Raw genomic sequence first — 27,343 nt, forward strand, 5'->3', positions numbered from 1 at the left:
ACACACAGAAGGGGCAGGAGCCACTCAGAACAATCCCTTTAAGCGATAGAGGAAATGCCCAACACTGAATTGTGAAACCCAGATAGTTGCACTATAGGAGCAGGTGCTGCATCAGATGCCTGGACTGTCAATATGCTTTGAAGCCTCTTACTGCACGTAAAGACGGGACAGCATGTGATGACTGCAGGTGGCCAGAGAGCCCTGTGGTTCCTGGAGCTTGCAAGAACATCTTCAGACACCCTACAAGCATGTTGCACAGAGAGAATCTCATCATGGCTATAAGCCCTATGTGTGGTAATGTTTGCAGAATTGGGCCAACTTTTTTGAAAGTAAGTTGATGTGTTGAGTATGACAGCTACTATCTCAAAGTAAACTATCTTTCCTGTAGAGAGAGGAATCATCCCATGATGGCCAGGGTACGACCATTGACCTAGCTGGAAAAAAATAAACAGCTCAAGACATCTTTACATTTTCCAGAAGGTTTTGATACAGTCACTAGGTTACAGCAGCCCTTTGTAGACTTTGCTGCACTTATTTGTTCTTGTAACAGTAAATCTAACTATTGTAGAAGAGTTCCTTGGGGAATCACCATTCTAGGAGGATATTCTGGCTTCAAAGGTTAGAATGATTCCTAATATAGGACTTACCCTTGATCTCAACTCTACTGACTCATAACTGACTACAGGTCATTGCAGACATCTTATCCTGTAATATCTGTTTTCTCGGGGAACTCTTTTGGTACATTTTAGTGCTTAATCAAGTTAAGAAATGACAGTACTTGCTACTTTCAGGCATGGGTGGGCATTGTGCAGGATTTTCTCCACAACTCTACACTGTATTAACAGTTCTGATCATCAATAATTCTCTGTGCCACCCCTGAGACTCTCCAGTGCAAAGAACAAGTGTGTGTGGTGATATTGTGATGGGGACAAATATACATCAAGGAAGAGTCTCTGGGTACATCTATACCACAAATGAAGGTGTAATTTTAGTGGGTGTAGGCAGACCCACATTAGCTGTAATCTAGGTAACAGTAGCAATGAATGTGCAGCGGTATGGGTGAGTAACCCAAATACGAAAGTCCAGAGGAAAGCAACAAAAATGATTAAAGATCTAGAAAACATGACCTATGAGGGAATATTGAAAACACTGGGTTTGTTTAGTCTGGAGAAGAGAAGACTGAGAGGGGACATGATAACAGGTTTCAAGTACATAAAAGGTTGTTACAAAGAGGAGGGTGAAAAATTGTTCTCCCTAACGTCTGAGGATAGGACAAGAAGCAATGGGCTTAAATTGCAGCAAGGGCGGTTTAGGTTGGACATTAGGAAAAAATTTCTAACTGTCAGGGTGGTGAAGCACTAAAATAAATTGCTGAGGGAGGTTGTGGAATCTACAGAGGTTTTTAAGAGCAGGTTAGACAAACACCTGTCAGGAATGGTCTAGTTATTACTTAGTCCTGCCATGAGTGCAGGGGATTGAAATAGGTGACCTATTGAGGTCCCTTCCAGTCCTACACTTCTATGATTCTATGTACCCAAGATCCCCAGTAGGCTTGTACCTAACTCACGCTGAAGCCCATGCAGCCATGTCTTCACAACTATCATTACTCATGCTTGCTAGATTAAAGCTAACATGGTTATTCCTGTCTGTGCTACAATCACACCATACCCTAAGAAAAACAACCAAATTGTCACCCTGGCCAGACGTAAATCCAGCTCTCTAAAGGTAACAGGCATTGATTTGCCATATCACCCACATGCCCCCTAAAACTCCTAGTATTTTATATACTTGTTAGGGATGGGCAAACCCGGAGAGTTTTTGAACTATTTCAAAGGTTCTAAAAGATCCAACAAGCTACTTCAAATTTCTAAACCTTATGCACAAACATTAATTACACTGTAGGTTATACTTATTAATACACAAATTTTCCACCAGATCCTGTATGTTAACAACACTGTACTTACATTGCAGTTACAATGTATATAAAAAAAACCTTGAATGTACTTAATAATGCTAATTGAACATTGTGTGTACATTAAATTAGCACTGGGCAGAGAATGATACTGTAATTTCATTTAATGGAGGAATAAAATTGTTCTGCTTTGGAACAAAACCAAAACAATGTGAAAATTCTCCATGAAACAGGCATCTGGAAAAAAACTGTTTAGAAAAAAATCAGAGTTTTGTTCTGGTAATTTTGAAGTGAAATTTGGCCTGGCAGGCTGAAGAAGAGCCAGGAGCCTGGAAATCCTGGCTTAGCTAGGAGTCTTGGACCTTGTGAGCCAGCACTCCCAGGGGTTCTAGGTTCCCAGCTCCCCTTCAGCACATCAGGTAGGCTGCCCCAGAGCAAGGGACCCTGAAAACCCTGGGTCCCCAACTCCAGCAATCTGCCAGGCACACAGAGACAGAGACCCTGGAAGCACTGGGGTTCCTAGTTCAGAGGCAGTAAGCCTGAAGGGCTGACCTGGAGCCCCTGACCCTGAAAGCCCTGATGTTTCCAGAGCCACAGAGTATGAAAGTCTTGGGGGCCCCTGCCCAGGGATAGTCTGTATGGTGCGCTGTCCTGGAGCCATTGATCTTGGAACTCCTTTTCCATTGAAATTGATGGGACCACTCGTGGAGAAGGTTCTACTCAACTTGTGTAAACTTGGCAGAGTCTGACCCAATAGTAGAAATTATAGTTTAAAATGTAAAATATAAATGTGATTCAGTTAGTGTCTCTGAACCCTAACTCTCATTAATGTAGACTTCATATATAGATCTCATACTACAAAGTTAACTCAACAATTACAGCTTCACTCAGTCTCTGTTAAAGACACCAGCATTGACTTTTCACCACCTACATATTCACATTAACTTTACTAGTCACATCTACTACAAAACAATGTGCAAGTAGCATTTAATGCTGCAATGAAACTACACTGAAGCTGGGTTTTTTGGTTTTTTTTTTGTTTTTGTTTTTGTTTTTGTTACATGTTAATGTATAATGTGTGTTTAATACACAGGAATTTTAACAAAAAAGCTATTTTGTGCTCTTCTAGGTAGAAGTGAAAGCAAAAATGTTTTATTGGGTTCAAAATCAGGCAAAACAACCTTGCTCATTCTAACTAATGATTAGGCAGGATTCAGAGGATGAAAAAGTAAGAAGGAATATTGGGTCAGATCCTCAGAAATTCTCTCAATGCAAAGACAACAGGGAAGGTGTTACAATCCTGATGAGTTTCCCCCCTACTAGATACCCATAAATCTTGGTCCCACATGCTCTTGGCTTGCTGGGGCTGGGCAGAGATTAGGCAGTATCTCTCTGGCTCTGGACCTCTAGGCACACACTCCATGTGCTAATCCTGTGTTTGACACCCCTCCTGGTGGTGGGGACATCCATGGTGCAATCTCCCAGTCCTGAGACTAGTGCCAGTTCTCCCAAGCTTCTCCAGTAGCTGCTACAAGCTCTCAGAGTTCAACCAAAGCTGTGGATCCTTTGGTTTACTGTTTCCATCGTCAGGGACTGAGACTCTGTGAAGGATTTTCTATAAATATGCACATTTTACTCATAGAGTGAGCACAAGAGAAATACGGATCCACACAAAAATAATAAAGAGCTTAACACAAAAACCTTCCCTCCAGAGTCCTTGCCACTTGGAGAGCCCCTTGGGTTTTGGTCAGTCCTTTCAGGGTCTCAAGACCCTCCATTCCTCCTCCTGCCACCTTGTTCTGGTTGATGACAGAGAGCCATTACAAGCGGACCTGTTTCCCTATCAGGTCATCCATTACTTAATTGCCACCTATCTGAAGTCGAGACTGGAAAAACTGGTTTCTTGCAGCTTGTCCACCCTCTTTAGCATATCCACTGTAGTGCCAGGACAAAATCATTCATTGCTAATGATCACTCTGCCATGTTCAAACTGTGGCAACACCTCTTGGAATTCCAGTCTAAAATGGAGGCAAAAAGACAAAAGGGAAGGCACGTCTTACCAGCAGGAGAGTGGGGTGGGGGGAGAGAAAACCTTTTGTAGTGGTAAACATCCATTTTTTCATGCTTTGTGTGTATAAAAAGATCTTATATACTTTCCACAGTATGCATCCGATGAAGTGAGCTATAGCTCACGAAAGCTTATGCTCAAATAAATTGGTTAGTCTCTAAGGGTATGTCTACACTACGGAATAAGGTCAAATTTATAGAAGTCGGTTTTTTAGAAATCTGTTTTATATATTCGAGTGTGTGTGTCCCCACAGAAAATGCTCTAAGTGCATTAAGTGCATTAACTCGGCGGAGCGCTTCCACAGTACCGAGGCTAGAGTCGACTTCCGGAGCGTTGCACTGTGGGTAGATATCCCACAGTTCCCGCAGTCTCCGCTGCCCATTGGAATTCTGGGTTGAGATCCCAATGCCTGATGGGGCTAAAACATTGTCGCGGGTGGTTCTGGGTACATATCGTCAGGCCCCCCGTTCCCTCCCTCGCTCCGTGAAAGCAAGGGCAGACAATCGTTTCGCGCCTTTTTTCCTGAGTTACCTGTGCAGACGCCATACCACTGCAAGCATGGAGCCCGCTCAGGTAACCGTCACCCTATGTCTCCTGGGTGCTGGCAGACGCGGTACGGCATTGCTACACAGTAGCAGCAACCCCTTGCCTTGTGGCAGCAGACGGTACAGTACGACTGGTAGCCGTCATCGTCATGTCCAAGGTGCTCCTGGCCACGTCGGCTGGGAGCGCCTGGGCAGACATGGGCACAGGGACTAAATTTGGAGTGACTTGACCAGGTCATTCTCTTTAGTCCTGCAGTCAGTCCTATTGAACCGTCTTATGGTGAGCGGGCAGGCGATACGGACTGCTAGCAGTCGTACTGTACCATCTTCTGCCAGGGAGGCAAGAGATGAGGATTGCTAGTAGTCGTATTGTACCATCTTCTGCTAGACAGGCAAGAGATGAGGATGGCTAGCAGTCGTATTGTACCATCTTCTGCTGAGCAGCCATGAGATGTGGATGGCATGCAGTCCTTCTGCACCGTCTGCTGCCAGCCAAAGATGTAAAAGATAGATGGAGTGGGTCAAAACAAGAAATAGACCAGATTTGTTTTGTACTCATTTGCCTCCTCCCCTGTCTAGGGGACTCATTCCTCTAGGTCACACTGCAGTCACTCACAGAGAAGGTGCAGCGAGGTAAATCTAGCCATGTATCAATCAGAGGCCAGGCTAACCTCCTTGTTCCAATAAGAATGATAACTTAGGTGCACCATTTCTTATTGGAACCCTCCGTGAAGTCCTGCCTGAAATACTCCTTGATGTAAAGACACCCCCTTTGTTGATTTTAGCTCCCTGAAGCCAACCCTGTAAGCCGTGTCGTCAGTCGCCCCTCCCTCCGTCAGAGCAACGGCAGACAATCGTTCCGCGCCTTTTTTCTGTGCGGACGCCATACCAAGGCAAGCATGGAGGCCGCTCAGCTCACTTTGGCAATTAGGAGCACATTAAACACCACATGCATTATCCAGCAGTATATGCAGCACCAGAACCTGGCAAAGCGATACCGGGCGAGGAGGCGACGTCAGCGCGGTCACGTGAGTGATCAGGACATGGACACAGATTTCTCTGAAAGCATGGGCCCTGCCAATGCATGCATCATGGTGCTAATGGGGCAGGTTCATGCTGTGGAACGCCGATTCTGGGCTCGGGAAACAAGCACAGACTGGTGGTACCGCATAGTGTTGCAGGTCTGGGACGATTCCCAGTGGCTGCGAAACTTTCGCATGCGTAAGGGCACTTTCATGGAACTTTGTGACTTGCTTTCCCCTGCCCTGAGGCGCATGAATACCAAGATGAGAGCAGCCCTCACAGTTGAGAAGCGAGTGGCGATAGCCCTGTGGAAGCTTGCAACGCCAGACAGCTACCGGTCAGTTGGGAATCAATTTGGAGTGGGCAAATCTACTGTGGGGGCTGCTGTGATGCAAGTAGCCCACGCAATCAAAGATCTGCTGATATCAAGGGTAGTGACCCTGGGAAATGTGCAGGTCATAGTGGATGGCTTTGCTGCAATGGGATTCCCGAACTGTGGTGGGGCTATAGACGGAACCCATATCCCTATCTTGGCACCGGAGCACCAAGCCGCCGAGTACATAAACCGCAAGGGGTACTTTTCGATAGTGCTGCAAGCTCTGGTGGATCACAAGGGACGTTTCACCAACATCAACGTGGGATGGCCGGGAAAGGTGCATGATGCTCGCATCTTCAGGAACTCTGGTCTGTTTCAAAAGCTGCAGGAAGGGACTTTATTCCCAGACCAGAAAATAACTGTTGGGGATGTTGAAATGCCTATATGTATCCTTGGGGACCCAGCCTACCCCTTAATGCCATGGCTCATGAAGCCATACACAGGCAGCCTGGACAGTAGTCAGGAGCTGTTCAACTACAGGCTGAGCAAGTGCAGAATGGTGGTAGAATGTGCATTTGGACGTTTAAAGGCGCGCTGGCGCAGTTTACTGACTCAATTAGACCTCAGCGAAACCAATATTCCCACTGTTATTACTGCTTGCTGTGTGCTCCACAATATCTGTGAGAGTAAGGGGGAGACGTTTATGGCGGGGTGGGAGGTTGAGGCAAATCTCCTGGCTGCTGGTTACGCGCAGCCAGACACCAGGGCGGTTAGAAGAGCACAGGAGGGCGCGGTACGCATCAGAGAAGCTTTGAAAACCAGTTTCATGACTGGCCAGGCTACGGTGTGAAAGTTCTGTTTGTTTCTCCTTGATGAAACCCCCCGCCCCTTGGTTCACTCTACTTCCCTGTAAGCTAACCACCCGCCCCTCCTCCCTTCAATCACCGCTTGCAGAGGCAATAAAGTCATTGTTGCTTCACATTCATGCATTCTTTATTCATCATCACACAAATAGGGGGATGACTACCAAGGTAGCCCAGGAGGGGTGGTGGAGGAGGGAAGGAAAATGCCACACAGCACTTTAAGCACAGCACTTTAAAAGTTTACAACTTTAAAATTTATTGAATGACAGCCTTCTTTTTTTTGGGCAATCCTCTGTGGTGGAGTGGCTGGTTGGCCGGAGGCCCCCCCACCGCGTTCTTGGGTGTCTGGGTGTGGAGGCTATGGAACTTGGAGAGGAGGGCGGTTGGTTACAGAGGGGCAGCAGTGGCAGTCTGTGCTCGAGCTGCCTTTGCTGCAGCTCAACCATACACTGGAGCATACTGGTTTGGTCCTCCAGCAGCCTCAGCATTGAATCCTGCCTCCTCTCATCACGCTGCCGCCACATTTGAGCTTCAGCCCTGTCTTCAGCCCGCCACTTACTCTCTTCAGCCCGCCACTTACTCTCTTCAGCCCGCCACCTCTCCTCCCGGTCATTTTGTGCTTTCCTGCACTCTGACATTATTTGCCTCCACGCATTCGTCTGTGCTCTGTCAGTGTGGGAGGACAGCATGAGCTCGGAGAACATTTCATCGCGAGTGCGGTTTTTTTTCTTTCTAATCTTCACTAGCCTCTGGGAAAGAGAAGATCCTGTGATCATTGAAACACATGCAGCTGGTGGAGAAAAAAAAAGGGACAGCGGTATTTAAAAAGACACATTTTATAAAACAGTGGCTACACTCTTTCAGGGTAAACCTTGCTGTTAACATTATATACATAGCACATGTGCTTTTGTTACAAGGTCGCATTTTGCCTCCTCCCACTGCGTGACTACCCCCTCAACCTTCCCCCCTCCCTGTGGCTAACAGCGGGGAACATTTCTGTTTAGCCACAGGCAAACAGCCCAGCAGGAATGGGCTCCTCTGAGAAGCATTAAGTTTCTCCTTAAGTTTCCTCCTTAAGTTTCACGCGGCACTGCTTCGGGTCCCTGTTATGGCCTCTGTCCCCTGAAGAAAAGCACTCTATTTCAACCAGGTGACCATGAATTATATCTCACTCTCCTGAGGATAACACAGTGAGATAAAGAACGGATGTTGTTTGAATGCCAGCAAACATACACTGCAATGCTTTGTTCTACAATGATTCCCGAGTACGTGTTACTGGCCTGGAGTGGTAAAGTGTCCTACCATGAAGGACGCAATAAGGCTGCCCTCCACAGAAACCTTTTGCAAAGGCTTTAGGACTACATCTAGGAGAACCGCAAATGCCAGGGCAAAGTAATCCTTTCACATGCTTGCTTTTAAACCATGTATAGTATTTTAAAAGGTACACTCACCAGAGGTCCCTTCTCCGCCTGCTGGGTCCAGGAGGCAGCCTTGGGTGGGTTCGGGGGGTACTGGCTCCAGGTCTAGGGTGAGAAACAGTTCCTGGCTGTTGGGAAAAGCGGTTTCTCCGCTTGCTTGCTGTGAGCTATCTACAACCTCCTCATCATCATCATCTTCTTCATCCCCAAAACCTGCTTCTGTATTGCCTCCATCTCCATTGAAGGAGTCAAACAACACGGCTGGGGTAGTGGTGGCTGAACCCCCTAAAATGGCATGCAGCTCATCATAGAAGCGGCATGTTTGGGGCTCTGACCCAGAGCGGCTGTTCGCCTCTCTGGTTTTCTGGTAGGCTTGCCTCAGCTCCTTAAGTTTCACGCGGCACTGCTTCGGGTCCCTGTTATGGCCTCTGTCCTTCATGCCTTGGGAGATTTTCACAAAGGTTTTGGCATTTTGAAAACTGGAACGGAGTTCTGATAGCACGGATTCCTCTCCCCAAACAGCGATCAGATCCCGTACCTCCCGTTCGGTCCATGCTGGAGCTCTTTTGCGATTCTGGGACTCCATCATGGTCACCTGTGCTGATGAGCTCTGCATGGTCACCTGCAGCTTGCCACGCTGGCCAAACAGGAAATGAGATTCAAAAGTTCGCGGTTCTTTTCCTGTCTACCTGGCCAGTGCATCTGAGTTGAGAGTGCTGTCCAGAGCGGTCATAATGGAGCACTCTGGGATAGCTCCCGGAGGCCAATACCATCGAATTGTGTCCACAGTACCCCAAATTCGAGCCGGCAACGTCGATTTAAGCGCTAATCCACTTGTCAGGGGTGGAGTAAGGAAATCGATTTTAAGAGCCCTTTAAGTCGAAATAAAGGGCTTCATTGTGTGGACGGGTGCAGGTTTACATCGATTTAACGCTGCTAAATTCGACCTAAAGTCCTAGTGTAGACCAGGGCTAAGGTGCCACAAGTACTCCTTTTCATTATATCTTTAAACTGACTTATTTCTACAAACCATCCCAGCCCTTTGTTACTCTTTGAATTTGTGCACGCATGTGGTGTGGCTGATTTTCAGAAGTGCATATGATGACAGTCCTGGTGTTTTATAGGGGGATCTCGCTCACAGATTGAAAAAGCAGTTCTGTCTCCCAAGCTGCTTCACACAAACTAATAATGAATTAGTAATTGACTTTAATTAGCTACTAAACAACATCAGAAGGGCCAGCTGAGAACTGAACAGCAGGGTACCACTTTGAGGTCATTTCCCTACAATGTTACCATCTCTTTCTCTCTCTCTCTCTTGTGTCCCCCCCCCCCGTCCCTCCCCCCAATTTTCTTTACACTCTGGTGCACAAGCACACACTAGCATGAAAAGTATTTGGGCTACAAAGGGGGAAAAGGGAAACATTTTTTCCCTTGTTTAGAGTTTTAAAAACTCTTTTTGGTTTTAAACCCACCCCTGCTGTGCTAACAGGCTTCAAGTATTATACAAGCAAAATATTATGAAAACATTCTAAAATATAAGAACATTATACTGATAAAACATAAACCAGCCTTTATAAAACTTTAAATAGCAATAATAACAAAAAGGCAGAGAGGGAGCAACTTAGAACAAAAGGAAGAAGGGAGGGTGACGAACAAGAACCTGCAGTAATCATACTAAAAATACCTTCCGGAGAAAAATACAGCTCCAAACCTGCAAAGACATTCATCCATGCTTGACCTTACACACTGTGGGTATGTTCCCACTGCATCTGGGAGCATGGATAGACAGACACGTGCTAGCTCTGCTTGAGCCAGCACACTAAAAATAGCAGAGTGGCCATGCGGGTGTGGGTGTGGCTTGGACTAGCCTCCCGGGTACGTACCAGAGGATTGGGCAGGTTTGTACTTGGACAGCTAGCTTGAGCTGCCCCACACTGCTAGTTTTAGTGTGCTAGCTCGAGAGTGGAACTAGCACATGTCTGTCCACCCCAGCTGCATCTGGGAAGCATGCTTCCAGCTGCAGTGTAGACGTAGCCTGTGAGTAGTCCTGTTGAAATCAGTCAGATTGCTCACAGTGCAGAAAGTTAAGCATGGGTGCAAGTCTTTTTTCATGAATCAGGGTTTATGTTTTAGGTAAGGAAGAGGAGAAGATGGATTTCAGGGGATCCTCTGAGAGCTCTACTCCACACACTAAGCCCTCGTCTACACTAGGACTTTAGGTCAAATTTAGCAGCGTTAAATCGATGTAAACCTGCACCCGTCCACACGATGAAGCCCTTTATTTCGACTTAAAGGGCTCTTAAAATCGATTTCCTTACTCCACCCCTGACAAGTGGATTAGAACTTAAATCGGCCTTGCAGGGTCGAATTTGGGGTACTGTGGACACAATTCGACAGTATTGGCCTCCGGGAGCTATCCCAGAGTGCTCCATTGTGACCGCTCTGGACAGCACTCTCAACTCAGATGCACTGGCCAGGTAGTCAGGAAAAGAACCGCGAACTTTTGAATCTCATTTCCTGTTTGGCCAGCGTGGCAAGCTGCAGGTGACCATGCAGAGCTCATCAGCAGAGGTGACCATGATGGAGTCCCAGAATCGCAAAAGAGCTCCAGCATGGACTGAACGGGAGGTACGGGATCTGATCGCTGTATGGGGAGAGGAATCCCTGCTATCAGAACTCCGTTCCAGTTTTCGAAATGCAAAAACCTTTGTCAAAATCTCCCAGGGCATGAAGGACAGAGGCCATAACAGGGACCCGAAGCAGTGCTGCGTGAAACTTAAGGAGCTGAGGCAAGCCTACCAGAAAACCAGAGAGGCGAACGGCTGCTCCGGGTCAGAGCCCCAAACATGCCGCTTCTATGATGAGCTGCATGCCATTTTAGGGCGTTCAGCCACCACTACCCCAGCCGTGTTGTTTGACTCCTTCAATGGAGATGGAGGCAACACGGAAGCAGGTTTTGGGGATGAAAAAGATGATAATGATGATGATGAGGTTGTAGATAGCTCACAGCAAGCAAGTGGAGAAACCGGTTTTCCCGACAGCCAGGAACTGTTTCTCACCCTGGACCTGGAGCCAGTACCCCCCGAACCCACCCAAGGCTGCCTCCTGGACCCGGCAGGTGGAGAAGGGACCTCCGGTGAGTGTACCTTTTAAAATACTATACATGGTTTAAAAGCAAGCATGTGAAAGGATTAATTTGCCCTGGCATTCGCAGCTCTCCTGGATGTACTCCCAAAGCCTTTGCAAAAGGTTTCTGTGGAGGGCAGCCTTATTGCGTCCTTCATGGTAGGACACTTTACCACTCCAGGCCAGTAACACGTACTCGGGAATCACTGTAGAACAAAGCATTGCAGTGTATGTTTGCTGGCATTCAAACAACATCCGTTCTTTATCTCTCTGTGTTATCCTCAGGAGAGAGAGATATAATTCATGGTCACCTGGTTGAAATAGGGTGCTTTTCTTCAGGGGACACTCAGAGGAGCCCATTCCTGCTGGGCTGTTTGCCTGTGGCTGAACAGAAATGTTCCCTGCTGTTAGCCACGGGGAGGACGGAGGGTTGAGGGGGTAGCCACGCGGTGGGGGGAGGCAAAATGCGACCTTGTAACGAAAGCACATGTGCTATGTATGTAATGTTAACAGCAAGGTTTACCCTGAAAGAGTGTAGCCACTGTTTTATAAAATGTGTCTTTTTAAATACCGCTGTCCCTTTTTTTTTCTCCACCAGCTGCATGTGTTTCAATGATCACAGGATCTTCTCCTTCCCAGAGGCTAGTGAAGATTAGAAAGAAAAAAAACCGCACTCGTGATGAAATGTTCTCTGAGCTCATGCTGTCCTCCCACACTGACAGAGCACAGACGAATGAGAATCATAGAATCATAGACTGCTAGCAGTCCGTATCGCCTGCCCGCTCACCATAAGACGGTTCAATAGGACTGACTGCAGGATTAAAGAGAATGACCTGGTCAAGTCTCTCCAAATTTAGTCCCTGCGCCCATGTCTGCCCAGGCGCTCCCAGCCGACATGGCCAGGAGCACCTCGGACATGACAATGACGGCTACCAGTCGTACTGTACCGTCTGCTGCCACAAAAAGGCAAGGGGTTGCTGCTACTGTGTAGCAATGCCATACCGCGTCTGCCAGCACCCAGGAGACATAGGGTGATGGTTACCTGAGCGGGCTCCATGCTTGCCGAGGTATGGCGTCTGCACAGGTAACTCAGGAAAAAAGGCGCGAAACGATTGTCTGCCCTTGCTTTCACGGAGGGAGGGAGGGAGCGGGGGGCCTGACGATATGTACCCAGAACCACCTGCGACAATGTTTTAGCCCCATCAGGCATTGGGATCTCAACCCAGAATTCCAATGGGCAGCGGAGACTGCGGGAACTGTGGGATAGCTACCCACAGTGCAATGCTCCGGAAGTCGACTCTAGCCTCGGTACTGTGGAAGCACTCTGCCGAGTTACTGCACTTAATGCACTTAGAGCATTTTCTGTGGGGACACACACACTCGAATATATAAAACAGATTTCTAAAAAACTGACTTCTATAAATTCGACCTAATTCCGTAGTGTAGCCATACCCTAAGTAAAATCCGGAGTCCATTGTTTCCAGAGCAACACAAGAAAAGGGAGAGAAAAGCCCTTTAAGGATAGAAGAATCCCTGCATTGAAATGGCTCTCTTGAATATCAAGGTGGAACTGTGCTGCCCTGATCCCCAGTATAGATTAGAGCAGCAGAAGTACTGCTCTTACATATGGCAGCTGGTTTACAGGTCTTTAGGGACCCATATGCCAGATGAACATAGGCAGAGCTTAGAGCTCCTCTGAGCTGGGGGAATTCTCAGCTGGTCGGATCTGTCTCTTTGTACCACTTCAGTGGCACAAAAGGAGCTGAACTGCAACCAAGAGTCTGGCCCCTCCAGTCACAAGGTTTGTTACAGGTAAATGGAACAGTGACAGGAAATTACCCGAATGCTATATTTTTCAATGTGGACCAAATTCAGAGGGGATTTAAATGCTAGTGTAAGTTATTCATCATTGGAACTGATGGAAAAATATATAAATCCAAAATGGTGACTACCTTTTCCATCAAAATTTTGACTCACATACCCCAAAATGAGAGGGTGCAAAATTGTCCCATATTTTGACCAGCTCTATTCATCATTAGTAATTCCGTGTAAATTAGTTTAGGCTGGTGTAATTTACACAGCCAGGGGAAGGGGAAGTGGGTTTGTATCAGGGAAAGCAGCTAATAGGTGTAACATAAAACAATCCTTTAATATTCTGTAGTATAGAATTACTATCAATGGTACTATCAATGTACTATCAATGGTGGTTCATGAGATAGCGTCCCTTCAAATGGCCACTGATCTCTTGAGTCAGGCCAGGTGAAAATACAGGCCATTTACCAGACAGGCCAGGATGCTTTCAGCATCCCCAGGATCCTATGCTGGTCCATCTCTGGTCAGACAGCTTGGGAAGGAAGAAAGACATGAGCTACTAAAAGAGGGAGTGTAAAGAGGGAGATGATCAGTAAGGGGGATTTGTCTGAACGGTAGGGTCTCAATGGCCCAAATTAGGGGCTCTGCTTTCTGTGGGTATCTTTGTCACCTCACATTGTGGAGAGGGTCTCTTCCTTCTGAGAGGAGGAAGCATCCTTCATTCTCATGTATCAGCGTGCTGCCGCTAGAGTCAGAAAATCCAGGTCCCATCGCAACGTCCCTTCACAAGCACTGCTACAGCAGTAACACCCGGTGGCACATGCCCCCTCACGGTCCTCTTGTTTGCCTTAGAAAGACTCGTCATATGCCTCTGACACAGCTTCTCCGTGGCACTGGCAGCGGTGGGGGTGAGATACGGTCATCGCCGTGCTTTCTTGATATATTTTCTTCCCTCAAGTTTCCATCACCGCCTTTTCCAAGGACATCCGAAGCAGGGATCTAAATGGTACGGCCCAAAGGACAAACACAAGCTGATAACTGCAGTCTACAGAGGAGAAACTCTGTGACTTCTCGTGGCGGGTGGAGGCAGCATGACCTCTTCCATGGCACAAGTCAACCTTTCAGAGCTATGTCTGACACCAGATTTTCTAAAACCCGACATGTTCAGCTGCATCGATGTCAACAGCTACAGGAGGTTTTATGGTTTCAGACAAAGCTGGAATTTGAATTGGTCCTGCACTGACTGTGTGATGTTGTTTACACAAATCCCACATGATAATCAGAAGGCTAAGAAAAATGGGAGTAATTGCAAACTGGTAAAGTGTTGTATTCTAGGAGGAACCTTTTGCCCGGGGAGTGTTTTTCTCTCTCTCACTACAGGATATCAATGTGCTATTCTACTGAATTATTTTGATATTGCTATGAAATGAGTGCACATTACCCTACAAAAGAATAAAAAAGGAATTACAAGTACAGGGAGCATACATGCTGGAACTAGGGATGCAGTGGGTGCTGCTGCACCCCTTGGCGTGAAGTGAGTTCCCTTATATACATGGTTTACAGTTTGGCTCAGCACCCCCACTATAAGCACCCCCACTATAAAAATTGTTCCAGCACCCCTGGCAGGGAGGAACTAGAAGCTGAATTGGAATAAATAGTCCTTCGACCTCAGAGGAGTGGTAATTCCACCACATAATTTCTGTCCCCATTTCCAAACGCCATCTATTCTTTTCCTATATCACCCCCCAACCACCATTATATTCTCTCTCTGCCCTGTACCCTCATGCTTACCTGTAAACACCTGTGTGACGACACCCCAGTGCCTGCACCATAGCTGTATTGCCAGTGTATTGGAGCCACACAGCTACCCACCACCAACTTCCACACAGCCACTTATCAGAATCAGCCCCATACCAGCCCCCAGCACGATCACACCAGGAACCTCCCATTGCCAGGATCACAGACAGACCAGCTGCTGGGAGAATGTGACCAGAGCTCCAGTTCTCAAATTCCTCTCCCCACTTCCCAGAGGGGTTCCTCACTCCCCATAAAGGAGTGCATCAAGTAGGGACGATTTGCCCCCATAGGGAGGCACCAAGAGGGTGTTCTCCTGAGGAAGTACCAGCAGAGATGTTTCTCTCTCCACAGTAGCATCCAGCAGACTGGAAGGGAGGTGGCTCAAAGTTCATTCTTGCCCATCCAAGTAGAGGGAGCTAGGCGACGGGATAGGAGCTCTGTGGTCTGATGCTTCCATATGACCTGGTATCAGCACCAACCAGAGCTTTGTGCTGAAAGCAGGATAAACAGAGCAGTCAGATGAGAGAACAGCTGACAACCTGGGTTGAGCCCTGAGGCACAGGAAAGGGTGCATCTCTCCCAGTCCCACACTCTCTCTCTCTTTCTTTCACTATACAGATACTGTGAACCAGAATGAAAGATATAGCGTAAGAATTATGAACAAAATGATCAAGAAGTTCCATGGTTCTCAAACTGTAGTCTGTCGAGAGCTGTCTGGTCACATGGTGCTGGCTCCTCCTTTTTTATGCAGGTGCTAAGTTACATTAAAGGGCAGCTACAAATACATGAAATACTTTCCCAATGTTACTCTTCCATAGAAGCCCTTGCAGTAGTTTCCACAGGGAGATTACATGACCGGGAATGAGGTTGGACAGACAGCCTTAACATAGGCATTTCCTGACTTTGGAGTGCTGCACTTTGCAATCTGACTATACTTTTCTCTCATTTTTTGGTATGGAATATGTGCACTGTTCTATTGCTATGTTGGTATAAGTAAGGCTGGTCTGAGGGTTACACAGAAGAGCACAAAAGTAAAAGGGACTCACTGAAAAATCTTCCATCCATCTCCTATGGAAGCAGCAGGATCTAGTTTTGTTTGGGGCACCAGAAGGTCAGCTGGTTCTGTTTATAAAGGAAAATGAAGAGTCGGAGCAGTCCTAAGACATAAGTAAAGGATTTCCAGTTAGCAGTGCCAGCTAACATTTGTAGAGGGAGTTTAAAAGTTATCTAGAGCAGTTGCTCTCAACCTTTCCAGATTACTGTGCCCCTTTCAGGAGCCTGATTTGTCTTGTGTACCCCAAAGTTTCACCTCACTTAAAAACTACTTGCTTACAAAATCAGACATAAAAATACAGAAGTATCACAGCACCCTAGTACTGACAAATTGCTTACTTTCTCCTTTATACCACAGATTTATAAAATAAATTGACTGGAATATAAATATTGTACGAACATTTCAGTGTATAGCATATATAAAGCAGTATAAACAACTCATTGTCTGTATGACATTTTAGTTTGGACTGATGTCGCTAGTGCTTTTTAGGTAGCCTGTTGTAAAACTAGGCTGTTATCTAGCTGAGTTGATATACCCCCAGGGCTACGCATACCCCTGGTTGAGAACCACTGATCTAGAGGAGTACCTGTTTCTTCAGTTCTCTCATCCCCTACCCAGAGGCTCCAACTGCTCAGTGTCTCCCCACTGAGGTTTCAGCTGCTCACCCCTATCACCTTCGTCCTATGTAAAAAAGAAATGTCCCATTATTATCATATATTTATTTATCCAATGCATTATGGTAGAACCTACAGATCCCAACCCAGATCATGGCCCCATAAGTACTGGGTGCTGTACATGCACTTAAGAGGAAATGGTGCCTGCCCCAAAAGGCTTGTAATCTACCCAGATGAGACAGCTCATACTTTATCACTACTCCCAGTCTCAGTGCTTTGGGTTCCACGGTTAAGGAGGATGCCACATGTGACTGCACTGTTTATATGTCCCTCGATGAGGCTTTGACACTTAATGCTCTGAAAAAAGAATGCAAGTATGAAATGCTGTCCCATGTGACTCGTGTCTGCTTCTTAGGGCATCTTGAGTAATGCAGTTCAGAAAATGGGATTGTATCGTGTGCAGCTGCTTACCCATATAACAGGCTCTTACAAGTAAACACGGGTCATACTGTAGTTATTCCAATCTTTTTTTTTAAGCCTCAGAGGGCCTGGTCCAATGCCCATTGACTTCAATGGACTTTAGAACAGGGCGCTAAATGTTAGTGTTAGACTAGATTCTACACTCATTGTTTCCCATTCTTGCCATCCCTTTTGTGGTGGAAGGCACTTCCTGAAGAGGTGAAGCCACCACTTTAAAATCTACAGGCCCTGGAAATAATTTCGCTTCTCTGATTCACTGCAATAAGAAGGCAGACTCACGTCAGACAGATAATACAGGCAGATTTTATGAATATTTTAAGCTCTCGTTCTTGCTATCTAATATAATTCCTAATCTGCAGGCAATGAAAAATTGGTTGCCTGAGAATCTAGGTACATACAGTACTGAATCTGTTAACAGTTGAAAAGAAACTGATGACCTTCACTGAAAAGATACAGGCAAATTCCTGTACCTTGGTCACTTTAGAGGAGCTTATTTTTTGCCTTATGCGTAGGCGGATGAATTTAAAGTATTACAGCAGACAGACTCTAGCCCCTAGATTGTTTGTTTATAAAGCACCAGTCCTATGAGAATCTCTCTTATATACATCCCAAGGACGCCAAGCTGCAAAAGGCTCTACTCATACTACTTGCAAAGCAACCCAGCAGCCCCAATAATCGCAAAATTAAGCCTAATGATCATTTGAGAAACAACAGAAAATCAGACCCCTGTAGCCTCTCTTCTGGAACAATGATGACTCAGAATAAAATCTGAACTTTAAAATAATCTGTCCCTGCAACACACAGGTGGAGAGGGGGAAAGCAGTCACTTGACTGGAAGACTGTTCCTCTGTTTCAGTGGAAAAAGGGATTTAAGAGCATTTGACATTTAGCTGGGGAAGGGGTCATGACTTTCCCTCACTGAACCAAAGAAACGTAAAGTGATATGAATTGTTTTCATATTGCAGCCTAAGGTCATTTCTTGGACCTGGCTTTTTACTATTGGCCATCGTAGATCAGTGGGGACCTCACAGGAGGGTTGTGGAAAGAAGAAAGGAGCTCAGGGAGAAGAGAGCATTCCATATCATTCTGCAGCAAATCCTCTTGCTGATAAAGGAGCAGCAATGACATGTACGGAAGGGAATCCTATAAACTGAATTGACACTAGAATTTTGGGGGGAATTCTCCTACCATCACTGGCACAGCTCCAGTGCATTGCTAGGATAGACAGGTCATAGGCACCTTGTCTTCTAGATCTTCTCAGATCAGGGCTAGATGGCACCACAGTTAAAACATTGGCAGCCCACCTACGCTTGCACTCCCATCATTGCTGTCACTGGTGGAGCTGCAACAATGATCATGCAACAAACAGTGGGAGACTTCCCCAAAAATGCTAGCGTAGATAAGACTAGTCCATCTTTCTTCGTTGGACAGATAGAATGGCCATGAGATGAGGCAATGAGGGCTCGGGAAGAGTGGGAATATAGCTTCACCTCACTGTCAGAGGCCTGGAAGGTCCATTATGACCTCTGCCCCCAAAACGAGGTGGTATGAAGAACACTCATGAAGGTCTACCACAGTAATAATTGAATGCTGCTAATGCTCTGAAAGTAGAGTATATGATGCTTGTGAATTACTTGAGACTTACAACACCTGTGTGGGAGACTAGGGCAGGTAATTCCATTTGTAAACAAAGCAAGAACAATAGATTGTATTGCTGCACTGTCTTCCACCCCTGTGCTTTCCTTTACTTGGCAAAGACCCCAATCCTGCAGGGAGCTCCATGTGGAGTGCCCCCCTGTGCTTAGGCAGAGCTCTGGCAGGATCAAAGCCATCGTGTGCACCATCCTAAAGATGGTCCATTGTTTATATGAATTTGGAATAGGGGCCTTCCACAAATGTTACCTACAAATCTTTAGGAGAATCCAAACTCCCAGACTGTGAAAGCCCCACGCTTGCAAGCACACACAGGCTTAACTTTCCTCACACAGGGAGTCCCACTGAAGTCAGACTACTCATGTCCATAAATTCAATCCTGTGTGAGTGTCCCTAGCCTCAGAGACTTAAAGATTACAGAGGTTAGGTTCAAAAAGTTCACTGTGGGACCAGCAGTGGTTTAGAAATGCCAGGTATCATTATTTTTATTAACAATTAGATGGGTTGTCTTCAGGATTAGACTCCCACTCTCAGTACCAGGCACTGCACTGTGTGAGCGGGTGGTAACAGGAAACATTCCCACTTCAGTCCAATCAGGTATTTTATTTAACTTGATTAATGTATTTGATTGACCTGCTGGGAAAGCATGTCCCTTACAATCATCCTTTATATTTTGTTTGTCTCCACTCCCCACCCACTATCCATGGTTTTCTGGAACTCCTCCACTCAATCACTATCTGCTTTTCCTGGTCAGGTCAAAATGTTAACCTGATACGTTTCTGTTAAGCCACCTTATCTATGCCCTGGTCTACACTAGGACTTTAGATCGAATTTAGCAGCGTTAAATCGATTTAAACCTGCACCCGTCCACACAATGAAGCCCTTTATTTCGACTTAAAGGGCTCTTAAAATCGATTTCCTTACTCCACCCCTGACAAGTGGATTAGCGCTTAAATCGACGTTGCCGGCTCGAATTTGGGGTACTGTGGACACAATTCGATGGTATTGGCCTCCGGGAGCTATCCCAGAGTGCTCCATTCTGACCGCTCTGGACAGCGCTCTCAACTCAGATGCACTGGCCAGGTAGACAGGAAAAGAACCGCGAACTTTTGAATCTCATTTCCTGTTTGGCCAGCGTGGCAAGCTGCAGGTGACCTTGCAGAGCTCATCAGCAGAGGTGACCATGATGGAGTCCCAGAATCGCAAAAGAGCTCCAGCATGGACTGAACGGGAGGTACGGGATCTGATCGCTGTTTGGGGAGAGGAATCCGTGCTATCAGAACTCCGTTCCAGTTTTCGAAATGCCAAAACCTTTCTGAAAATCTCCCAGGGCATGAAGGACAGAGGCCATAACAGGGACCCGAAGCAGTGCCGCGTGAAACTGAAGGAGCTGAGGCAAGCCTACCAGAAAACCAGAGAGGCGAACGGCCGCTCTGGGTCAGAGCCCCAAACATGCCGCTTCTATGATGAGCTGCATGCCATTTTAGGGGGTTCAGCCACCACTACCCCAGCCGTGTTGTTTGACTCCTTCAATGGAGATGGAGGCAATACAGAAGTAGGTTTTGGGGACGAAGAAGATGATGAGGAGGAGGTTGTAGATAGCTCACAGCAAGCAAGCGGAGAAACCGGTTTTCCCGACAGCCAGGAACTGTTTCTCACCCTAGACCTGGAGCCAGTACCCCCCGAACCCACCCAAGGCTGCCTCCTGGACTCAGCAGGCGGAGAAGGGACCTCTGGTGAGTGTACCTTTTAAAATGCTATACATGGTTTAAAAGCAAGCATGTGAAAGGATTACTTTGCCCTGGCATTTGCGGTTCTGCCTTTGCAAAAGGTTTCTGGGGAGGGCAGCCTTATTTCGTCCTTCATGGTAGGACACTTTACCACTCCAGGCCAGCAACACGTACTGGGGAATCACTGTAGAACAAAGCATTGCAGTGTATGTTTGCTGGCATTCAACCAAAATCCGTTCACGCGGTGGGAGGAGGCAAAATGCGACCTTGTAACGAAAGCACATGTGCTATGTATGTAATGTTAACTTTCAAGGTTTACCCTGAAAGAGTGTAGCCACTGTTTTATAAAATGTGTCTTTTTAAATACCGCTGTCCCTTTTTTTTTCTCCACCAGCTGCATGTGTTTCAATGATCACAGGATCTTCTCCTTCCCAGAGGCTAGTGAAGCTTAGAAAGAAAAAAAAACGCACTCGCGATGAAATGTTCTCCGAGCTCATGCTGTCCTCCCACACTGACAGAGCACAGACGAATGCGTGGAGGCAAATAATGTCAGAGTGCAGGAAAGCACAAAATGACCGGGAGGAGAGGTGGAGGGCTGAAGAGAGTAAGTGGCGGGCTGAAGAGAGTAAGTGGCGGGCTGAAGACAGGGCTGAAGCTCAAAGGTGGCGGCAGCGTGATGAGAGGAGGCAGGATTCAATGCTGAGGCTGCTGCAGGACCAAACCAGTATGCTCCAGTGTATGGTTGAGCTGCAGCAAAGGCAGCTGGAGCACAGACTGCCACTGCAGCCCCTCTGTAACCAACCGCCCTCCTCCCCAAGTTCCATAGCCTCCACACCCAGACGCCCAAGAACACGGTGGGGAGGCCTCCGGCCAACCAGCCACTCCCCCACAGAGGATTGCCCAAAAAAAAGAAGGCTGTCATTCAATAAATTTTAAAGTTGTAAACTTTTAAAGTGCTGTGCTTAAAGTGCTGTGTGGCATTTTCCTTCCCTCCTCCACCACCCCTCCTGGGATACCTTGGTAGTCATCCCCCTATTTGTGTGATGAATGAATAACGAATGCATGACTGTGAAGCAGCAATGACTTTATTGGCTCTGCAAGCAATGATTAAAGGGAGGAGGGGAGGGTGGTTAGCTTACAGGGAAGTAGAGTGAACCAAGGGGCGGGGGGGTTCATCAAGGAGAAACAAACAGAACTTTTACACCGTAGCCTGGCCAGTCATGAAACTGTTTTTCAAAGCTTCTCTGATGCGTACCGCGCCCTCCTGTGCTCTTCTAACCACCCTGGTGTCTGGCTGCGCGTAACCAGCAGCCAGGCGATTTGCCTCAACCTCCCACCCCGCCATAAACGTCTCCCCCTTACTCTCACAGATATTGTGGAGCACACAGCAAGCAGTAATAACAGTGGGAATATTGGTTTCGCTGAGGTCTAAGCGAGTCAATAAACTGCGCCAGCGCGCCTTTAAACGTCCAAATGCACATTCTACCACCATTCTGCACTTGCTCAGCCTGTAGTTGAACAGCTCCTGACCACTGTCCAGGCTGCCTGTGTATGGCTTCATGAGCCATGGCATTAAGGGGTAGGCTGGGTCCCCAAGGATACATATAGGCATTTCAACATCCCCAACAGTTATTTTCTGGTCTGGGAATAAAGTCCCTTCCTGCAGCTTTTGAAACAGACCAGAGTTCCTGAAGATGCGAGCATCATGCACCTTTCCCGGCCATCCCACGTTGATGTTGGTGAAACGTCCCTTGTGATCCACCAGAGCTTGCAGCACTATTGAAAAGTACCCCTTGCGGTTTATGTACTCGGCGGCTTGGTGCTCCGGTGCCAAGATAGGGATATGGGTTCCATCTATAGCCCCACCACAGTTAGGGAATCCCATTGCAGCAAAGCCATCCACTATGACCTGCACATTTCCCAGGGTCACTACCCTTGATATCAGCAGATCTTTGATTGCGTGGGCTACTTGCATCACAGCAGCCCCCACGGTAGATTTGCCCACTCCAAATTGATTCCCAACTGACCGGTAGCTGTCTGGCGTTGCAAGCTTCCACAGGGCTATCGCCACTCGCTTCTCAACTGTGAGGGCTGCTCTCATCTTGGTATTCATGCGCTTCAGGACAGGGGAAAGCAAGTCACAAAGTTCCATGAAAGTGCCCTTACGCATGCGAAAGTTTCGTAGCCACTGGGAATCGTCCCAGACCTGCAACACTATGCGGTCCCACCAGTCTGTGCTTGTTTCCCGAGCCCAGAATCGGCGTTCCACAGCATGAACCTGCCCCATTAGCACCATGATGCATGCATTGTCAGGGCCCATGCTTTCAGAGAAATCTGTGTCCATGTCCTGATCACTCACGGGACCGCGCTGACGTCGCCTCCTCGCCCGGTATCGCGTTGCCATGTTCTGGTGCTGCATATACTGCTGAATAATGCGTGTGGTGGTTAATGTGCTCCTAATTGCCAAAGTGAGCTGAGCGGGCTCCATGCTTGCCGTGGTATGGCGTCCGCACAGAAAAAAGGCGCGGAACGATTGTCTGCCGTTGCTCTGACGGAGGGAGGGGCGACTGACGACACGGCTTACAGGGTTGGCTTCAGGGAGCTAAAATCAACAAAGGGGGTGCCTGTACATCAAGGAGTATTTCAGGCAGGACTGCACGGAGGGTTCCAATAAGAAATGGTGCACCTAAGTTATCGTTGTTATTGGAACAAGGAGGTTAGCCTGGCCTCTGATTGATACATGGCTAGATTTACCTCGCTGCACCTTCTCTGTGAGTGACTGCAGTGTGACCTAGAGGAATGAGTCCCCTAGACAGGGGAGGAGGCAAATGAGTACAAAACAAATCTGGTCTATTTCTTGTTTTGACCCACTCCATCTATCTTTTACATCTTTGGCTGGCAGCAGACGGTGCAGAAGGACTGCATGCCATCCACATCTCATGGCTGCTTGGCAGAAGATGGTACAGTACGCCTGCTAGCCATCCCCATCTCTTGCCTGCCTGGCAGAAGATGGTGCAATACGACTGCTAGCAATCCTCATCTCTTGCCTGCCTGGCAGAAGATGGTACAGTACGACTGCTAGCAGTCCGTATCGCCTGCCTGCTCACCATAAGACGGTTCAATAGGACTGACTGCAGGACTAAAGAGAATGACCTGGTCAAGTCACTCCAAATTTAGTCCCTGCGCCCATGTCTGCCCAGGCGCTCCCAGCCGACGCGGCCAGGAGCACCTCGGACACGATGAGGACGACTACCAATCGTATTGCACCGTCTGCTGCCAGAAGGCAAGGGGTTGCTGCTACTGTGCAGCAAAGCCGTACCGCGTCTGCCAGCACCCAGGAGACATAGGGTGACGGTTACCTGAGCGGGCTCCATGCTTGCTGTGGTATGGCGTCTGCACAGGTAACTCAGGAAAAAAGGCGCGAAATGATTGTCTGCCCTTGCTTTCACGGGGGGAGGGAGGGAACGGGAGGCTGACGATATGTACCCAGAACCACCCGCGACAATGTTTTAGCCCCATCAGGCATTGGGATCTCAACCCAGAATTCCAATGGGCAGCGGAGACTGCGGGAACTGTGGGATAGCTACCCACAGTGCAACGCTCCGGAAGTCGACGCTTGCCTCGGTACTGTGGAAGCGCTCCGCCGAGTTAATGCACTTAATGCACTTAGAGCATTTACTGTGGGGACACACACACTCGAATTTATAAAACCGATTTCTAAAAAACCGACTTCTATAAATTCGACCTTATTCCGTAGTGTAGACATACCCTATGTAACAGCAGCCCAGTGCATCTTGAAAACAGAGGTCAAGCAATGTGTTCAGTCACAAACACATTAGCCATCGCTGGATTTTTCATCTTCAGTCCCTTTGTCTAGAGGTTGGCTACGCATTTGATTGACGATGTCCAGAGAGAGAGAGTTCAGTGATTTAGCAGCTACTTGAGACAACATATGCTTGAGAACAGCACTTAATACGCTTACAAGATTAAGCCTAGACTCAGAGAATGCGGACACAGCATTGGACAGGGCAGCGAAGGAGGGGAAACACTGATAACTCCTTCATCATCCAGCCCATTGTCCTGGGCTTTTCAGCATCTTACCCTGAACAATTCCAGCCCAGGGGGATGCTGCTTTGGATTATTTTTTTTTAAATAAAGAGAAGACAAAGGACATGGGGGGGGGAATCCAACCCCCAAAGGCAGTGCCGCATGAGCAGTTGGTTAAAAGCAGGAGATTGCAGGCTGCAGCTCTTATTCTCCCTGCGTCAGTGCTCCCCTTAACAAGCTCTCACCATGACGCCAGGAGCAGCCTGGCAAATGTCAGCTCCTCACTGATTGTAAGAAGGGGCGGGGGAGGGAGGAGAGGAGACAGTGGCTGGGCATTGCTAGCCTGCCTGAAGCAATCTCCTCTGAATAATCAATAAGGAGAGAATCAATCCCACCTGCAGGTGCAGGCACAAAGCCACTCCGGGCGTGCGTGGACTTGGAAAAGCAGAAATGGGAAGGATTTGGGTTTCCTGTTTTCTTCTCTTCTCCTCTGTTTCTCTCCCCTCCCCCCCAACCTCCTTCTTCCTGTCACTTTTGCCCTCCTCGCTTATCTCACTGTAAAGCTCAGAATTCTGTACGAAGCCCCTGCAGCCCGGGGACAGTGCCGTTCTGTGCAGTGAGCAGCACCTAGCGCAGTGTGGGTGCCGCTGTGGCCCTGTGCTCCAGTGGCAGTCGATTCTGAAATCAGTTGTTAATACGTGTCTCCTAAACTGGAAGCCTGGGAGGCAGAAAGGGCTGCATGACGCACTCCCTTGGGGGAGAGGAGGGCAGCAGCTGCCATCTGAGACACCTCAGTCCTGTCAGAGCACAGCTCTTCTCTGAGTCCTGCATGAGTTAGGTGCTGTAGGGCAGGAGGCGGCCCTTGCTCTGCAGGGCTCCTTAGCCAAGGAAGAACTGAATTCTCTTCTGAATGTAAAATAAGACAGGAGATCTACATTACACATTTCACCTATCTACAAAGGAAAAAGGACTGTAAGCTGTCTAAAATCCTACCTGCCACATGGGGCCACAACAGTGGTACTCATAACTCACCCAGCAATATCGTCAATCTATCCAGCTACACACACAGTCCTATCTCGGGGACTCTCTGTTTGCCCCATCACCCTCACAAACATGATACAGTTCTGCGGTGATCTTGAAGCCTACTTTTGCCATCTCCGACTCAAAGAATACTTTCAAGATAACACTGAACAGCACACTGATACAGATACCCTCCCACCAACAGCACAAGAAGAACTCCACATGGACTCCTCCTGAGGGTTGAAAAATGACAGTCTGGACCTATACATAGGATGCTTCTGCCGATATTCACAGGCAGAAATTGTGGAAAAACAACATCACTTGCCTCATAACCTAAGTCATGCAGAACACAATGCCATCCACAGCCTCAGAAACAACCCTGACATTACAATCAAAAAGAAAAGGAGTACTTGTGGCACCTTAGAGACTAACAAATTTATCTGAGCATAAGCTTTTGTGAGCTACAGCTCACTTCATTTGAGCTGTAGCTCACGAAAGCTCATGCTCAGATAAATTTGTTAGTCTCTAAGGTGCCACAAGTACTCCTTTTCTTTTTGCGATTACAATCAAAGAGGCTGATAAAGGAGGTGCTGTTGTCATCTTGAACAGGTCTGACTACCAAAAGGAGGCTGCCAGACAACTCTCCAATACCAAATTCTACAGGCCATTTTCCTCAGATCCCACTGAGGAATACACTAAGAAACTGCATCATCTACTCAGGACACTCCCTACGCTAATACAGGAACAAATCAACATACCCTTAGAGCCCCGACCGGGGTTATTCTATCTACTACCCAACATCCACAAACCCGGAAATCCTGGACGCCCCATCATCTTGGGCATTGGCACTCTCAGTGAAGGACTGTCCGGATATGTGGACTCTCTACTCAGACTTTATGCCACCAGCACTCCCAGCTATCTCCGTGACACCACTGATTTCCTGAGAAAACTACAACGTATTGGTGATCTTCCAGAAAACACCATCCTAGCCACCATGGATGTAGAGGCTCTCTACACAAACATCCCACACACAGATGGAATACAAGCTGTCAGGAACAGTATCCCTGATGATGCCACGGCACAACTAGTTGCTGAGTTCTGTGACTTTATCCTCACGCACAATTATTTCAAATTTGGTGACAATATATACCTCCAGACCAGTGGCACTGCTATGGGCACCTGCATGGCCCCAAAATATGCCAACATTTTTATGGCTGATGTGGAACAATGCTTCCTCAGCTCTCGTCCACTCACGCCCCTTGTCTATCTAAGCTACATTGATGACATCTTCATCATCTGGACCCATGGGAAGGAAACCCGGGAAGACTTCCACCACAATTTCAACAGCTTCCACCCCACCATCAACCTCAGCCTGGACCAATCTACACGGGAGGTCCACTTCCTAGACACCACGGTGCAAATAAGTGATGGTCACATTAACATCACCCTATACTGAAAACCCACCGACCGCTATGCCTACCTTCATGCCTCCAGCTTCCATCCCGGACACACCCCACGATCCATTGTCTACAGCCAAGCACTGAGGTACAACCGCATTTGCTCCAACCCCTCAGACAGAGACCAACACCTACAAGATCTTCACCAAGCAGTCTCAAAACTACGATACCCGCATGAGGAAATAAGGAAACAGATCAACCGAGCCAGACATGTACCCAGAAGCCTCCTGCTGCGAGACAAGCCCAGGAAAGAAACCAACAGAACTCCATCACATACAGTCCTCAGCTAAAACCTCTCCAACGCATCATCAGTGATCTACAATCCATCCTGGACAACGATCTGTCACTTTCACAGGCCTTGGGAGGCAGGCCAGTCCTCGCCCACAGACAACCTGCCAACCTGAAGCA

At 47.5% G+C, this 27,343-nt stretch overlaps 1 protein-coding gene and 1 long non-coding RNA gene across 3 annotated transcripts in view; both read left to right on the forward strand.

Annotated features, from left to right (window-relative positions):
• LOC125643127 (uncharacterized) overlaps positions 1-27,343 on the forward strand; it is a 180,779-nt gene that overhangs the window by 126,604 nt on the left and 26,832 nt on the right. The window lies entirely within an intron of this gene.
• On the forward strand, positions 19,865-21,347 carry LOC142070995 (uncharacterized). Its single transcript, XM_075125113.1, has 2 exons — positions 19,865-20,417; positions 20,806-21,347. Exons 1-2 carry the CDS (start codon positions 19,865-19,867, stop codon positions 21,345-21,347), a joined length of 1,095 nt encoding a protein of 364 aa, XP_074981214.1.

Source organism: Caretta caretta, chromosome 1, assembly GCF_965140235.1.
Source record: "Caretta caretta isolate rCarCar2 chromosome 1, rCarCar1.hap1, whole genome shotgun sequence".
Classification (NCBI taxonomy): Eukaryota; Metazoa; Chordata; order Testudines; family Cheloniidae; genus Caretta; species Caretta caretta.

What these genes read in the sequence shown, in the direction of transcription:
- LOC142070995 (XM_075125113.1), top strand. Translation starts at nt 19,865, where the DNA reads ATGATGGAGTCCCAGAATCGCAAAAGAGCTCCAGCATGGACTGAACGG. An exon ending in AGGCGGAGAAGGGACCTCTG is followed by an intron (nt 20,418 to 20,805) that starts GTGAGTGTACCT and finishes TTTCTCCACCAG; the next exon opens with CTGCATGTGTTTCAATGATC.